This window comes from Saccoglossus kowalevskii, chromosome 1, assembly GCF_978046115.1.
Source record: "Saccoglossus kowalevskii chromosome 1, keSacKowa6.1, whole genome shotgun sequence".
In the NCBI taxonomy this organism is placed as follows: domain Eukaryota; kingdom Metazoa; phylum Hemichordata; class Enteropneusta; family Harrimaniidae; genus Saccoglossus; species Saccoglossus kowalevskii.
The window spans coordinates 6934381-6951901 of NC_140641.1; the positions used below are offsets into that span (position 1 = coordinate 6934381).

At 36.1% G+C, this 17521-nt stretch overlaps 2 protein-coding genes across 7 annotated transcripts in view; both read left to right on the forward strand.

The window, feature by feature from the left end:
• Positions 1 to 2642: 2642 nt before the first annotated feature.
• Positions 2643 to 7396, forward strand: LOC100368755 (large ribosomal subunit protein uL2). Of its 2 annotated transcripts, none has more exons than XM_006823370.2 (7): positions 2643 to 2725; positions 2993 to 3140; positions 3806 to 3947; positions 4139 to 4357; positions 4550 to 4665; positions 5130 to 5216; positions 7271 to 7396. In XM_006823370.2, exons 2-7 carry the CDS (start codon positions 3003 to 3005, stop codon positions 7337 to 7339), a joined length of 771 nt encoding a protein of 256 aa, XP_006823433.1. In that variant the 5' UTR covers positions 2643 to 2725; positions 2993 to 3002; the 3' UTR covers positions 7340 to 7396. The 2 variants fall into 2 exon arrangements, with proteins under 2 accessions (XP_006823433.1, XP_002740227.1); XM_002740181.4 differs by lacking the exon at positions 2643 to 2725 and adding an exon at positions 2737 to 2801.
• A 3290-nt stretch (positions 7397 to 10686) lies between these two features.
• LOC100369640 (mitogen-activated protein kinase kinase kinase kinase 4-like) overlaps positions 10687 to 17521 on the forward strand; it is a 56000-nt gene continuing 49165 nt past the window's right edge. For all 5 annotated transcript variants that reach the window (XM_085498613.1, XM_085498618.1, XM_006823371.3 and 2 more), the window contains exons 1-2: positions 10687 to 11004; positions 11293 to 11358. In XM_085498613.1, the coding sequence (XP_085354739.1) occupies positions 10948 to 11004; positions 11293 to 11358 (123 nt within the window). In that variant the 5' untranslated portion in view covers positions 10687 to 10947. The remainder of the gene's footprint in view (positions 11005 to 11292; positions 11359 to 17521) is intronic.

Consider the following 17521-nt stretch of genomic DNA (forward strand, 5'->3'; position numbering starts at 1 on the left):
TAATTATTTATTGGAAAGAATAAAACAAAAAAGTATTAAGCATTTTCGAGAAGTGTGACATTCTGTGTATTTACATCGGCATCATACGAAGAGGCAGGTCAGTGAATGCAAGGTGAACGGAAAGTCAAGAAAGGGTGGCCATAAACATCCAAAACCATTGGCATCAAGCAGAGCATTCATTTTGGAGCTGTCGTTTGTATTCGTTACTCGCAGTGAATTGGATGGTAATAAATATATCTATTGCACAGACACACATATAACAACAGTTAAAATGAAACAAAACAAACAAACAAAAAATAATGAAAACAAAATGAACAATCCAAGACACCGAATCATTAAACCCATATATGTAAAACTCGGAGGGTTCAAAAAAGAGTTTCAAATAAAATTCCCGAGAGGACGGACATGTATCCTTTCAAATAAAGTTATTGAATTAGCTAATATGGTAAGTTTTAAAGAACACAGTTTAGAGACCATTTTTTACATAATATTATTAGAATATTTCCGCAAGAGTTGAGTTGAAGAAACAATGAAGTCAAATGTACAGCTAAGTAGATGACTCCCTGGTGGCGATTTTATGCCGACACTACAAAAAAACACAAAAAAACAGGCATTTTTTCGAAGATATCTTGCGGCTTCAAAAAATATAAAGAAGTGGTAACTGAACATGCATGTTATATGAAAGTGGAGCAGATTATAGACAATCGTTATACAATAGCGATTTTTTTTTTTGCTATTGTACCTGAATTTCATCGACCCTTGTCACTTAGGGTGCTTTCAGGGTGCTGAAGTTTTATAATATTGTGTGAACAATTGTGAGATTGTGATTGTGGGTGGTATCCTAGAAAATGGTCATTAGTTCAATTTTAATACAAATGTGGAAATTTGACGTGATGTAATACACATTTAGTTTATGAACACCTATAGATGAGCTGTTAGTTTCCGTCGGAAGACTCTGAGTCGTTCGTTCTTCCGTACATGCCTTGTCAATTAAACTTGGTTTTTACTGATGCATGTCATTTCTGTTTGCGATTCAATCATTCAAAATGAACGACTGGGCCAGGCGTTTTTGACGAGTTTTTTACTCATTTCCCATATACATTTTTACAGATTTTCGTTATTGTGTATGTAGAATTTCATTGTAGTTTAACTTGCGGACATTCATGTACTAAAATCACTAAATTTTAACATGTCATCAGCTGTTTGTGTGTGTGTGTGTTGTGGTAATGGTCACTCCAAGCATGCTCCAATTGCAAGAAACGGGGACTCAGATAAGAAGATTAACAGAGAGGTGCCTTATGTATGGGGTATAGTTACGTTTATAAGCACCAATAACTTGCCACTCCAGATTTGGCGGTCTTTATGTAGTAAACACTATCAATTGTGAATTTAACTGGTAGCAAGTTGTTCAAAAATACAAAAAAACTCATTCCGCCCGATACTCATGCAAGTCAGTTACAGCATAGACCTTAGAAAGTCTTTCTAACGTTTATGGTTATAGCGCACTCTTTCTGTATTATTGATGTGAACCCAGAAAACCGTTTGAGCCGAGAGAACCATTGTATTATGCTATGGATTTGACCAGATTGGGCTAGAAGTATCTGTTTCTTTACGTAAATATTCTGCTAGTTTCTCGAGTTTCAGTGCAGTAAGACACTTCAAGTGAGACGTTTGTGGCACCCCCTGTCATTGCGCAAGCAAGTTAGCGCCCTCTTATTTTTAGTTTCGCAAGCCCTTCCGAAGTAATGTGCAGTGAACTCTTAGCCTCGCCCCTATTACCCTAAATCTCAGACTGTATTACTGGTCTGAGCCTAAATAGATTATGTGAATGATGCTAGTTCGACTGCATCACTTGTCAGTGCTCGAGTGTAACATCTACTGCTTTGCTAATATTTATAAAATTCTATAATTCTATAAAAACATAATTGTAATTCTCAGAACGAACCCGAGGAACACAGAATTTGTGACATTCAGTTAGAGTATCAGATAAAACACGAATACCGCGTGAATAGAATATAAACAAATATATTACATGGAACTGACATAGATATAAAGTCTAGAGACCAGGGGTGGCAGTTTTTAAAATGTCGTCGAGAATTTACTGCAACGAATATAATCCAGTACGACACCAATTGGAATAAAATATGACGTTGTGTATTTTTTATTACATATATTTTATTTCATTTTTACATCACTTTTATTATTTTGTTATTTGTTGTTGTTTCTTGTTTTGTGTGTTTTTAATTGTCGCCACAAGCCAGGTTCGTGGGCTTTTGAGATTGCCAAAACAAAATAAAAAATTACAAGTAAATAAATAACAAATTAAAAGTAAAATTAATTATTTTAAAAAAACAAACAAATTTACATATTTAAAAAAAAAAAAAAAAAAAAAAGACAAAAAGAACAAACTAGGATCTCATTTTAATCAGTTGGATGTGTTCTAACGTCTGGTCTTGGCATCCGGCACAGGTATGAGAAATTAAAAGACTCAACTTCATTTCATTCGGTGCTCAGCTTATCAGCATTTCTCTTGCTAAAACTAGTACTGCATTAATTCAGAGCCCAAGAAAACGTGTACTTTAGTGTATGTATAGTATGATTCCTCAGTGTATTGATTCTTCAAACGCAAAAACGAAGGAAGTGAATGTACCCACAACGAGGTAGAAGGCGCTGTTTGCTGCACAACATCCGGGAGTCTTTCTTTTACTATAATCCGCCATCTTTGGTGAGTGTCGATTCCTGGGTGTCTTATTTTCATCAGTAGTCATCCTGGTTATTCAGCTACGTTTTTACAAATAAATGTATAACAATATCTATCAAATATTATTCTATATATTTTTCTAATTATTGTTTTCATATGATAAATGTTTGTTGTGTTGCTGTCCTTGTTTTTGCGGGCTGGTGTCCCATGTTGTGTTCAAAACATGTTGATAGGTGGATGATAGAAACGTGTCAATGATTCTAATAGCATCTCTACTCTATATTCCTACAGCGCAAGCAATATGGGACGTGTTATCCGTGGCCAGCGTAAAGGTCCGGGGTCCATCTTCAAGGCCCACACAAAACACAGGAAAGGTGCTGCAAGGCTCCGCTCATTGGATTATGCTGAGCGAATGGGTTATCTTAAAGGTGTAGTGACGGTAGGTGATGTTATTAGTGCTAATAAATAGATTTATAACTTGGTGTAATCACTATTGCTGTTTTTTTCACATCGCTGGTTTTTGATAAAACGGTCACCTGAGGGCTGAAAAATCTAAGCAAGTCGATCAGTACTATTATATTATTAATTTGTCATCGCTACCTAGTGAAACAATCATTTCAACGATCTTGCCTTAAAATGTGAAAATTATAATTCCTATGGCGTCTGGAGAAACATCAATAACAATTCTTTCCAATCACTAAGTTTATTTAATTTAAAACCATACAATTCACAAGTGTTTTGTCAGTTTCTGCGGGTTTCAATACCTGGAAAAATAATAATTGACTGTTTGCGCAGGGAAAGTATGGAAAACACAACCATATCGTTATTGCAACCCAGGTCATGGCCCAATCAGTTGATTTTCAGCCATTCACCAAGGCTGTAAACAATTTGATGCATGTACTGTGTCCCCCTGTGGTGTCAACATATTAATAGTTGTGTACAATACAAATGTACATGTAAAAGTTGAGTTATAGGATGGTTGAGGGTAGGCAAGGTTTTCTATGGCTAATAAGATTCATCTGGATAGATTTCAAGTGCCTGCCATTCCCTCATTCACATACATGATACCTTATACAAGACCAATCTGTTCTTTTATGATTTAAGGAAATCCTTCATGATCCTGGTCGTGGTGCTCCATTATGTAGAGTGATGTTCCGTGATCCATACAGGTATAAGAAAAGGGTAGAAACATTCATTGCTGCTGAGGGCATGTACACAGGCCAGTTTATTTATTGTGGCAAAAAAGGTTAGTATGGTGTCTATATATACATGTCTACAAATTCACGCAAGGATTTCTGGTAAAATTAGGTCGTATTTGATCATGCCAGTAATGTTTTTGGATAACTTTTATAATGAATGTACAGCGTTTGATTAACTTGTCTGTAAAAAAAAAAAAAAGATGACCAAATTAATAATGTCTATTTCTGCCTTTTTTAGCATCTCTTCAAATTGGTAATGTGCTGCCAGTTTCTCAAATGCCAGAAGGAACAATTGTTTGTAATGTTGAAGAAAAGACAGGTGATCGTGGTAAACTTGCCAGAGCATCTGGCAACTATGCCACGGTAGTGTCCCATAATCCCGATACCAGAAAATCACGAGTCAAGCTACCATCCGGAGCTAAAAAAGTTATCTCCTCATCTAACAGAGCAATGGTTGGTGAGTAAGGCTTATAGTTTTCAACTCTTCTGGTTGTTTTTACTGTACATTTGCCTGACAGTTATCAGTTGTATGACTGATAGTAAGCTTTGTATACCATGTGTGTTGACATGTGACAATAAAAATTGGTGCAAGTTATTGCTGGATATATACATAGCATTGTTTAGAGATAACACTTTGTCATCTCTATAGGTATTGTTGCTGGTGGTGGTCGTATTGACAAACCATTGCTGAAGGCAGGCCGTGCATATTTCAAATACAAGGCAAAGAGAAACTGTTGGCCACGTGTGCGTGGTGTGGCTATGAACGTAAGTAATAGATACCATTAGTCTGCTCTCAATCTCGGCTTTGTGTATGCATCTGCCTGGAGAAAATACAATTTATTTTCTATTCAGATCAAATATGCTTTAACTGGCAGCCATTTTGTACACAAGATAAGTTTGAATCAAAATTCTAGAACACATTCACAACTACTTCTCAGAGTAACTTGGTAGATTTCTTGCTAGATCCATTGTTACTTTTACTTTCATTATGTTCACAATTGCCAAGGTGGCCGTTTTGAATCATTTAATCCTAATACTTAAATGTATCTGCAACTATTGTTCGAAGATGATTGGATAAAATGACAGTATAATAGGTCACAATACAGGTACAGATTAGTTTGTCTGACACTTCCTTATCACATGATGGAGGCTATGTAGTTTACAATAATACAGAGTGTTTGTGGGTTACTCTTGCATTTAGTGCTAACACATGCATTATTTGTTTGCAGCCTGTTGAACATCCCCATGGTGGTGGTAACCATCAACATATTGGTAAACCATCGACAATAAGAAGAGATGCATCTGCTGGTCGTAAGGTAATGAATCTTTAATTTATGGAATAAGATAATAATTAGTCCCCGTTCGGACGCAGTCCGAAAACGGGGACTTATGTTTTGCCCTGTGTGCGTCCGTGCGTCCGTGATCACCTGTATCTCGAACATGCATGGACCGATTAAGTTCAAACTTCACTCATACATCACACCTTATATGGGACATATGCACATGCATTTTTTTCATGATCCGATTAACGATAGCCCAATAGCGGCCATTTTAAGGCCGAAAATGCATCAAAATCGCACATTTTCACCATTCCGGACCCGGATCTCAGTTATGCATGGATGGATTTTGTTCAAATTTGGTACATACATTAAACATAATAGGACCTTGATGCACGTCATTTTTTTTTTTGGATCGGGTTCGAAATGGCCGACTGGCGGCCATTTTGTTTTAAAGAATTCAGTTCTGGATCCGTATCTGAGACATGCTTGGATTGATCGAGTTCAAACTTCACACACACAAGGTACATCATGTCACAAATATGTATGTGCATTTGTTTCATGATCTCATTAACGATAGCCGAATAGCGGCCATTTTAAGGCCGAAAATGCATCAAAATCGCACATTTTCACCATTCCGGACCCGGATCTCAGTTATGCATGGACGGATTTTGTTCAAATTTGGTACATACATTAAACATAATAGGACCTTGATGCACGTCATTTTTTTTTTTGGGTCGGGTTCGAAATGGTCGACTGGCGGCCATTTTGTTTTAAAGAATTCAGTTCTGGATCCGTATCTGAGACATGCTTGGATTGATCGAGTTCAAACTTCACACACACAAGGTACATCATGTCACAAATATGTATGTGCATTTGTTTCATGATCTCATTAACGATAGCCAAATGGCGGCCGCTTTAAGGCCGAAAATGCATTGAAATCGCACATTTTCACCATTCCGGACCCGGATCTCAGTTATGCATGGACGGATTTCATTCAAATTTGGTACATACATTAAACATAATAGGACCTTGATGCACGTCATTTTTTTTTCGGATCAAGTTCGAAATAGCCGACTGGCGGCCATTTTGTTTTAAAGAATTCAGTTCTGGATCCGTATCCGAGACATGTCTGGATTGATCAAGTTCAAACTTCACACACACAAGGTACATCATGTCACAAATATGTATGTGCATTTGTTTCATGATCTCATTAACGATAGCCAAATGGGGGCCGCTTTAAGGCCGAAAATACATTGAAATCGCACATTTTCACCATTCCGGACCCGTATCTCAGTTATGCATGGATGGATTTTGTTCAAATTTGGTACATACATTAAACATAATAGGACCTTGATGCACGTCTTTTTTTTTTTCGGATCAAGTTCGAAATGGCCGACTGGCGGCCATTTTGTTAAAGAATTCAGTTCTGGATCCGTATCCAAGACATGTCTGGATTGATCAAGTTCAAACTTCACACACACATGGTACATCATGTCACAAATAGATATGTGCATTTGTTTCATGATCTGCTTAACAATAGCGGAATGATGGCCATTTTAAGGCCGAAAATGCATCAAAATCACATATTTTCACAATTCCAGAACCGGATCTCAGTCATGCATGGATGGATTTTGTTCAGATTTAGCACAATGTGTTGTACATATGCAGGTGCATTTCGGTCATGATCTGCTTTGAATGTATATGTCACTCAAATATGAACGGAACGGGGACGTGTCATTGACAATGACTTGTTATTTACGACATGAAGTGATTACCATGTTTGCTGTATTAGAGGGCATGTGTTTACAGATAACGTGGCTAGAACCCTGTGCTGCCTTATAGTTGGGAATTGTAATAGAACAAATACTGTATGAATGCTAGTAGAAGTGATATTAAACTAAACTCACTAATAAAGCAAACTGTTTTTTTACAGTTATCAATTTTTGAGTATAATTTCCAATGAAATGTTCACTGCTACAATATTTTGTGATTTTCCTGGCGGAATAATTTGTGGAAATTTCTACCAAGAATAACTAGTTCACACTGAGTGTTTTCATGTTATTTGACAGTATTGTACATATTATTTTTAGGTTGGTCTCATTGCTGCTCGCCGTACAGGTCGACTCCGTGGAGCAAAGAAAATAAAAGACAAAGAATAATAACCTGGACATGTAATTTGTTTTTAAGATTAAAAAAACATTTACTTGTACGCAAAATGATTTGTCTTGAATTATTAATCGTGTTTTATTTACCAGGGTAAAAGATAACGTATGAGGGGGTAAAAAAAAAATGTGATGTGATGTGCTAAAATACAAAATAAGATGTATGGAATAAAGCCACATTATGCAGGCTTTACTGTGATATAAAGAACTACCAGAGACAGTGAATTTATATTCTGGAAGAGCCTGCATATGAAATTCATTGTCAGACTTTCCACCCTAATCTACATGTATTTTACGTTGTGACAAATTTGTTTTGTACACCTCGCCAGCTATATCGACTGCCAATTGGCTGACATGGCAGTGGTGCAAGCATCATTCCAGGAAGCCATTAGATCACAAGATTTGAGTACTGCTTGCAACCCATCGGTTGTCAATTAGCAGATTATAGCTTGCATGGTGCATGAAATAAATTTGGGCCACAGAAGTGCATTGTCTTGTCAACGGCCCTTCATGACTTTCATTCTGGACAAAGCTGCAAACAAATTACAATATGCTGTAAAAGCCTTCATATGATATTAATCAACACTAATCAGCTGTAAAAGTTCCAGAATTTGCATATTGTGGATGTGGCAAATGGACTATACTCTGTATTGTATGCATTAATCCCTCTGCCACAAACCTGTGGTAAGTCTTTCATAAGTGTGCAGTTGAGGTACCGGTATCTGATTGTGCAGGGTTCTTAGTAATTGTTGTGCGACACTGATTTTGATTGGTGGTCAAAGCCACTAGCAGAGTTCACTGTATGGAAGCAAATGTTAGCACTGGTCGAGTCTTTTTATAAAGTAATTTTTAATATCTAAAACTACAATCATTTGAAAGCCAATGGCAGACATTGCAATCCTGTTAGCTTAATTAGCAGTGTTTCTTGTCAGTGCTCAACTCAGTTTACTCAAGTTGAAACTGTTAGTGTGGTGACTGGATTAAAGTGTCGGCTGGCTGGCATGAAATTTGTACTGTAAAACAGAATTAATTTTCTTCCAGATAGACACTAATCTAGTTTTTCACAAATGTCTGTCAATTTCAATGTGGTGAATATAAATGGACACACTGAATTTAGAAAATTCAAACTTGAGATTTCCTTGATCAAGGCAGATTTATACCAAAAGTTATGAGTAATAAGTTCTGATGACACGTGTAATGTGAATTGCAAAGTTAGGATTTCTATATACCAGCAATGTTATCTAAATAACTGCAAAAACCTAACATTGCCAACCATTTGATTCAAACAAACTACTCCCATTCCTGCACTAGATGATAAACTCTACTGACCCAACAAATGTTTCCCAATTTAGCTGGACTATTTTTCAATTACCGGTAGATAACATTTATACGTTGAACGTTCCGAGGTGTAAATTTTTCACAATTCTAACTGATCTACAGAACTGAAGAGTATAACAGCCAATCTTGCTCATTACTGCAACATTTGATGCGTTACAATTTACAAATTGTTGACAAAAAAAACAAAACATTTACACATGCATTACAATGTATGGTAATTTATATTTGTTCCTGTATCGTATGGTAAGTTCGCTGTGATATTAACTGATATCGGAGAAAGCGAAAAGATTATGCCTGGTTTTTGGCGCGCTTCTTCAACTGATCTACGCCCTCGCTTGCCAAGTTGACAAATGATTTGTTAACTGGTAAGCTGTATAATTATCTCCCAACATGTGTATTAACAGAGAAGTTGTGACAAGTGGAATAAATTATTTTTTTTAATATACATTAAAAGCAAAATAATTTGGTATATAATCAGAAGACAACTTAAACATACAGCTGCATTCAATGATTGCAGTTAATTTTAGGAAAATTGTCACCCGATGTATTTATGATTATAGTGATTACACACCAGCTGACTGCGTCCCTAGAACCATTGCTGAAATACACACCGGCTGACTGCGTCCCTAGAACCATCGCTGAAATACTGAGCTCAAGAAGTAGTTTTGTTATGATTGACCATACATAAAATGATACTACCTTAAAGACATAATTAGAAGTTTCACCAGTAATACATTTGCATTCCTGGCAAATGTGTAATAAATAGAGATTGTTTGAAAATGATAAAAGCCTCTTTCTATTTCTGATTTTAATTATAGTTACTTTGACTCGGTTTTGGCAAATAAGTGTTATCATAGAACTTTGTTTTCTGAGGTCGATAATGTTATCGAACATTTACAGTTTGCATGAAACATATTACATTACATTGAAGAGTTTAACACTGTTTAAAATTCTTGTCCATTAAATTTCAAAATATTTAAATTAGTCAAAGTTGCTGAAATTTAGTATTGGGCCTAAAGGATGCATTTTAAAGCAAGTTGACAATTTTAATCGTAGATAGTTCACTGTCATGGAAACCCAACATTAATTCAATTTATTTTTAGTAAAATTGAATGCCAAAGGTATCTTTTCAACTATTCTTAATAGTTTGATACTATCTAACTTTGATTATTGGTGTTACTTTAATTGATAATGCGGACGTAAGTATAGACTAACAGTGCGGGGCGTATTATTTCAGGAGTTAGGAAGGATACTCAAAGGAAAAGGACCTTACTCAAAATTACTCAGCTTACTGAACAGAATACAATATTATTTAGTTATCCTGGTTTTTAAATCAATAATAGTTGTCATCACGTTTTAGTTTTAGCTCCACCGGGTTCCATTGAGAATTGAGTTCTTCCTCTGTTTTCTCGTTCAAGTTTAGTTTGAAGCTTAGATATTTTGATGACTGTTGTGTTTCGTTGTTGTAAAGTTTAATATTTAGGTTATAATTTTTTTGTATCAACCCCTTGTAAATAAGTAATGACTATTAAAGAGGGTACAGGGTTTAAATAAAAATAAGCAGAATGTTGATGTAATGTTAATGAGACTGCCACTCATATACTCGTACTTGATGTGAGTGAGGGCGCTGTTGTTGATCTCGGCTATGTATTGACGTATTCACAAAACAATTTGCTTTATTCGGTGGTGTACATCGAAAGGTACTACATAGTAAAAAAAACTTTTTTTTTATTTTGAAAACGATGTTTAACAAACCGAACAAAAATAAACTGTTACTACTGTAATGATATTGATGCTTCTGTATGGAATAGTTAATTTCTTTATTCATGATGTGTACGTATGCGAGTATATACATTTCATATAGTTTGTAATAATGATAATAATATATTCCGAATGTGATAACTTATGTCTTATAATGGGGCCCGACCTTTAGATATGTTATGACAATAGCTTGTGAGTTCGGTCCATACCCATAATGCATCTGAGCGACGCCCCGCCTCGCCTCTGTTGATTATGCAGATGATGTGATGGTTAGCCTCTGAATGATGATTGCGGATGTTCGTACATAGACTTCCGTGGACAGACTGCATGAATTCGGCGGAAGCTGTCGGCGAAGGGTGACCCGACTCTCCTCGTTTATATAGGAAATAGTTCGTATGTTTTCCGCAGATGCTGTTTAGGTGACGTTACACTGCCGTTTATTGGGAAAAAAACTGCCACAAAAAGCGAGCTTCGTTTGTACTGATCTGCGAATGTGAACATTCAAAATGGCATCGCAGAGTACCATGTGTAGTTTGGACGACATCGATTTGGCCAGTTTGCGGGTAAGTTAAAACTTCGTTGCCGTGGTTCGAATAGTGTGAGTGTTTTTATCGTGTGAAGAGTTTGGCTAGCGTCAAATGTAATTTTAATGGATTATCCGTCGTCGGGACTTGCTGTTAACGCCATTACAAGACTGATCGTGCATAGCAAAACACCGAAGTTGAAAATTATTGTGACTGGACAATGGTTATCTTCAATGAATAGCCGAACGGATTCATCCATGTTCGGGCAGCGCGTCTTGTCTTAAAACCACAATCCTGATTTCTTTTTGTGTGGATCCTTTTCTTTAGGACCCAGCTGGTATCTTCGATTTAATGGAAGTGGTTGGCAATGGCACATACGGTCAAGTTTACAAGGTATTTATGTTTATTCCCCTTAATCCATTGAGGGCCTCACTAGAATGAAATTCGACATCTGAATACAATGTAGGAATCACAGTGGTTAGCTATTTAGGTAGTAGGCACCCCTCCCACTGACTCGGTGACCTTCTGACAGATCCCAAGATCATTTCGTGGGTTTGTCGGTTCGTAGTTAGTCACTGGCATCCCAAAACGTTTCCATATGATCTATTTGAGTGTGCTTCCCAAGGAAGGGCTCTTCCAACGCTTCCTGGAGTATCCTATGTGTCAGAAGCAGTAGGGATAAACATACGCCAGAGTATGTGGAATAAACATTCTGGTTTAAAATATTGCATATTAAATATATTTTTCATTAGTTGGGTTAATATTTCTGTAGAAAATAATTGAAAAGACAAAGTTTCCACTGAACTTGAGTTCAGTTGCAGCATAGTACATCTTGAATAAACAAAAACCTGATACACATTCCTCTAGTTCATTCAGGATCCCCCTTCCCCACACTGTGCGAAAATACTAACATTCAAAAAAGTTTAAAGATATTTGAAATATGAATTTAATATGAAAATTGAAATGTGAATTGTCTTCAGCAGCTGTTTTAATTTTTGCTTATCATCTGTGTAGTAATAAATGGGTATGTGGATAGTTATGATCATACAATAGAATTTTATTTTTGTAGTGCAGACAGAATGGAGAACACTGTAATTATGCAAATTAGACTCTTATAGGCATGAATTCCTTCTGTGACTGTGGACCAGGGCTGTTGTATTAAAGCTCATTTAAGTGTTGTGTTAATCAGTTGTTCTTTACAAGTGAAGTGTAAGGGAATATTTTTAACTCCGTAATTGTACAAAAGTATGGATACTTGTGTGTAATTGTACGCAAGTCAGAATAAAAATACATTACAGGAAGCAATGTGGTTGTTGTCATGACCTGTAACTGTTGTCTTCAAGAGATAAGACTAAGACTACATGTAGATTCTAGACAAAGACACACTGCAACTATGTGACAACCCAAGTTGTTTTTATATTACATAGTTTTACTGTAGGTCATCAGACAATCATTGACCTTACAAGTTAAAATGTCATTATTTCCACTGAGTTAAAATGAATTATCTGTTACTAAAATTGGGTCTGGTGAATGTGATTAGATATGAAAAATGTGACTTTGTGTTGTCTTGCTATATGTACAGTGTGTTGTAGACAGTGTTGTCTTGCTATCTGTACAGTGTTTTGTAAACAGTGTTGTCTTGCTATATGTACAGTGTGTTGTAGACAGTGTTGTCTTGCTATATGTACAGTGTGTTGTGGACAGTGTTGTCTTGCTATCTGTACAGTGTGTTGTAGACAGTGTTGTCTTGCTATATGTACAGTGTGTTGTAGACAGTGTTGTCTTGCTATATGTACAGTGTGTTGTAGACAGTGTTGTCTTGCTATCTGTACAGTGTGTTGTAGACAGTGTTGTCTTGCTATATGTACAGTGTGTTGTAGACAGTGTTGTCTTGCTATATGTACAGTGTGTTGTAGACAGTGTTGTCTTGCTATCTGTACAGTGTGTTGTAGACAGTGTTGTCTTGCTATCTGTACAGTGTGTTGTAGACAGTGTTGTCTTGCTATCTGTACAGTGTGTTGTAGACAGTGTTGTCTTGCTATATGTACAGTGTGTTGTAGACAGTGTTGTCTTGCTATCTGTACAGTGTGTTGTAGACAGTGTTGTCTTGCTATATGTACAGTGTTGTAGACAGTATTGTCTTGCTATATGTACAGTGTGTTGTAGACAGTGTTGTCTTGCTATCTGTACAGTGTGTTGTAGACAGTGTTGTCTTGCTATATGTACAGTGTGTTGTAGACAGTGTTGTCTTGCTATATGTACAGTGTGTTGTAGACAGTGTTGTCTTGCTATATGTACAGTGTGTTGTAGACAGTGTTGTCTTGCTATATGTACAGTGTGTTGTAGACAGTGTTGTCTTGCTATATGTACAGTGTGTTGTAGACAGTGTTGTCTTGCTATATGTACAGTGTGTTGTAGACAGTGTTGTCTTGCTATATGTACAGTGTGTTGTAGACAGTATTGTCTTGCTATATGTACAGTGTGTTGTAGACAGTGTTGTCTTGCTATCTGTACAGTGTGTTGTCTTGCTATATGTACGGTGTATTGTAGACAGTGTTGTCTTGCTATATGTACAGTGTGTTGTAGACAGTGTTGTCTTGCTATATGTACAGTGTGTTGTAGACAGTGTTGTCTTGCTATATGTACAGTGTGTTGTAGACAGTGTTGTCTTGCTATATGTACAGTGTGTTGTGGACAGTGTTGTCTTGCTATCTGTACAGTGTGTTGTAGACAGTGTTGTCTTGCTATATGTACAGTGTGTTGTAGACAGTGTTGTCTTGCTATATGTACAGTGTGTTGTAGACAGTGTTGTCTTGCTATCTGTACAGTGTGTTGTAGACAGTGTTGTCTTGCTATATGTACAGTGTGTTGTAGACAGTGTTGTCTTGCTATATGTACAGTGTGTTGTAGACAGTGTTGTCTTGCTATCTGTACAGTGTGTTGTAGACAGTGTTGTCTTGCTATCTGTACAGTGTGTTGTAGACAGTGTTGTCTTGCTATCTGTACAGTGTGTTGTAGACAGTGTTGTCTTGCTATATGTACAGTGTGTTGTAGACAGTGTTGTCTTGCTATCTGTACAGTGTGTTGTAGACAGTGTTGTCTTGCTATATGTACAGTGTTGTAGACAGTATTGTCTTGCTATATGTACAGTGTGTTGTAGACAGTGTTGTCTTGCTATCTGTACAGTGTGTTGTAGACAGTGTTGTCTTGCTATATGTACAGTGTGTTGTAGACAGTGTTGTCTTGCTATATGTACAGTGTGTTGTAGACAGTGTTGTCTTGCTATATGTACAGTGTGTTGTAGACAGTGTTGTCTTGCTATATGTACAGTGTGTTGTAGACAGTGTTGTCTTGCTATATGTACAGTGTGTTGTAGACAGTGTTGTCTTGCTATATGTACAGTGTGTTGTAGACAGTGTTGTCTTGCTATATGTACAGTGTGTTGTAGACAGTATTGTCTTGCTATATGTACAGTGTGTTGTAGACAGTGTTGTCTTGCTATCTGTACAGTGTGTTGTCTTGCTATATGTACGGTGTATTGTAGACAGTGTTGTCTTGCTATATGTACAGTGTGTTGTAGACAGTGTTGTCTTGCTATATGTACAGTCACTACAGTGTGTTGTAGACAGTGTAGGTGCATTGTAGACGTTGTTTGGTCGTGCTTGGTTGTGGAATGTTCCAAGATACATTGTAGTGGTTTAATACTGCCATAATTTAATTACTTGTATACTATCTCTGTGGGTAGTTTATCCAAATTGAATGAATATTGTTTAAAAAGCCACCCCCTTCATACTGTTGTCTTATGAGTAATGAGTGTCAATGACTTTAATGGGCTCTTGTGCTGGCCATTACTGTTTTAATGACATGATAGTCTCCCATATTTCCTTGTCATCTTCCAAGGCTGGTGCTCTTATCTCCAACTTCCCAGCCTTGAATAAGAACCTCACTTAAAATATATTGATAATATTGACAGTATGTGCCTGCAGTTGGTAGCCTTACAGCTTCAGTGTTCGTTTTGTTTGTCTTGGATTGCATGTGTGTGTTGTTAATCAGCTGATATATTTACTGTTTTATGTTAATAGTTTGGATAAGGTTACTTGATATTTGTTTTTGGCCAGATGCCATAATACCAGATGGCAATTTACTCACTCACTCACTCACTCATTTGAAATTGAGTTGATATGGTAACTATTGTCACTTGCATTGTGACTTTGTTATCATCATCTTCAGTATTGGACTGCTGCACCTTTTCATATATGGTGTCATTCCATTGCATACATGTATGTATGGTTGGCACTCTATAATACATCTTGTGCTTGAACAAAATTAAATTTTTCTGTAGTTCTGATAAATGAAATAAAATTAATAAGTACCGCAGTTAGAATAGGTTGAATAGAAACCACACCAGTCATAGCAGTTGCTATATGAAATTGACCTTTTTAAAACTGTAACAATAGCTCGGTGACTAATTTACTATTTAGAGGTGACAAAAAAAAAGACCAGGGTGATGTGTGGCATGTACCTTGGGTGTGAATACACATTGATTGAACTCAGGCAATAGTTTTAGATAGTGAATAAGATTGATTAGATTAATTTAAATGCCTTGTAATTGTGGCAGTTATTTTCTCTTAGTGAAGGATATATCTATCATCTATTATATTGTACAAGCATAAATCTTTACAAATACATTGTGTAGTACAATATTAGGGACATTTCACAGGTATAAGCTGAATAAATATCATGCTACACTGTATCATCACTCATGAGTAATGCAGTCATTACTAATAACTTACATTATGAATTTCAGTCAAACAATCAAACAACAATATTGTCTGTTTTAAGAAAATACTGCTGAGTTGTGTCTTGTGTGATGAAGTTATTTTATCTGAGGCAGCCCCGATCACTGTTCCCATGCATTTTTAAGCACAGTGTATTTACTGTGATCAAACTTTACAGAAAACAATAGAAGTTATTCTGATGCTTACAAAGGTCATTGTCCCAAAATACTCCAATTATCATTATACATTAGGTTGTATTGTTATGGAAATGACATGATGTCCATAATTCCTGGGGAGAACACTGTTAGTTATGTTAGTGGCTTCAATCTCAATCTTGTCAGTTAGCCATGTTTTTTACTGCTATTTCAAATCATATTTGGGTGTGCATATGTGTCATATTTTGGTGTGCACAAGGGTGTGTGTGTAGGTGTCATATTTGGGTGTGAGTATGGGTCATATTTGGGTGTGTAGGTGTAAAATTGTATTTAGATATGTGCAAGTGTTAAATGTACAGAAATTGTGATGATATAATTATTAAAACACTCGCACTATGCACACAATTATTTACAAACAAAACTCTTTTGTTGTATTTAAAGGCCTTATCATATCACCTTAGGCAGTTTGGAGTTGTGGCAATTCAAATTCACAATTCTTTCGGAATGCAAGCTAATTTCTGTGTATAAGTAAATATAAACAGATATCATATGGTGGTTTATTAACCATCGATGTTGCGCAACATTGATTGGCAAGGGTTTTTAATTTTTTTTGCCTCAAATTTGACATGGTTTTCAAGGAAATCTTAAAATATCATTAAAAATTTGGAATTCAATCAGTAATATCGGTATATGCTATTTGTTGTAAATTGCCTAAAAGTTTGGATTTTTTGGTTTGGCGAAATGTGCAGGTTTTCTGCATCTCTCATCTTGAGATCCATTGTGTAGTCAGAATGGGGGTTGAGACTAATACAAGAATTTTAAGTTTGCAGCAATTTAATAATTTAAAACTTCAGCAATCAGACAGATTGACTGGAAATGGAAAACTTTGTCTCTTGCACTTTGACTTTATCTGTGAAAGCCCCAAAACTGTCATATTTATTATATATTCTGGGCATTATGAATAGGATATTGCCCAGGTCACTAAGTGAGGAGGGCAACGCCCTGAGTAAGACACTGGCTGACTGGGTAATTTAATTTTACGGTCAGGTAGGTAAATAAAAATAAATAAATACCATGCCAGATGATAAATAAAGTACACATTTAATACTTTATTATACTCTCAAGCAATATTATGATTTTAAAAATCTGACAAAAAATTATGTATTCTATGGAATATTAGAAATATTTTTTTTTAAGAATACTTAACTACAGTGTATAAGACATTGAAGAATGTTTTATTTTACCATTGATCTGTATAGATTGTAGATAATTGCAATGAACATTATCATGCAATTTATGACAAACTTTCTCAAAATTTATACGTCTGCTTCTACCTTAATAACATTTGTTCCATGCTGAGGAAATGAAGCTGTCCAACACAGTCACACTGCTTTGGTGTTTCACCCAGAAAAACAGCTATGAGACTCAGGCTGGCATAAAAACGGATGGGAACATAAAGAGATTCAACTGATATCACTCAGCCTCCATCAACATTGGGTACTGTAAAATACTTTTTAGCTGGAATTAATTTATGCTGAAAAAACTTTTTGGGTGTTTTGTATGAAACTTATTTTCAGTGAATTTCGACAAGTTGAATTTAAAATACAGTGTATAGGAAAAAAA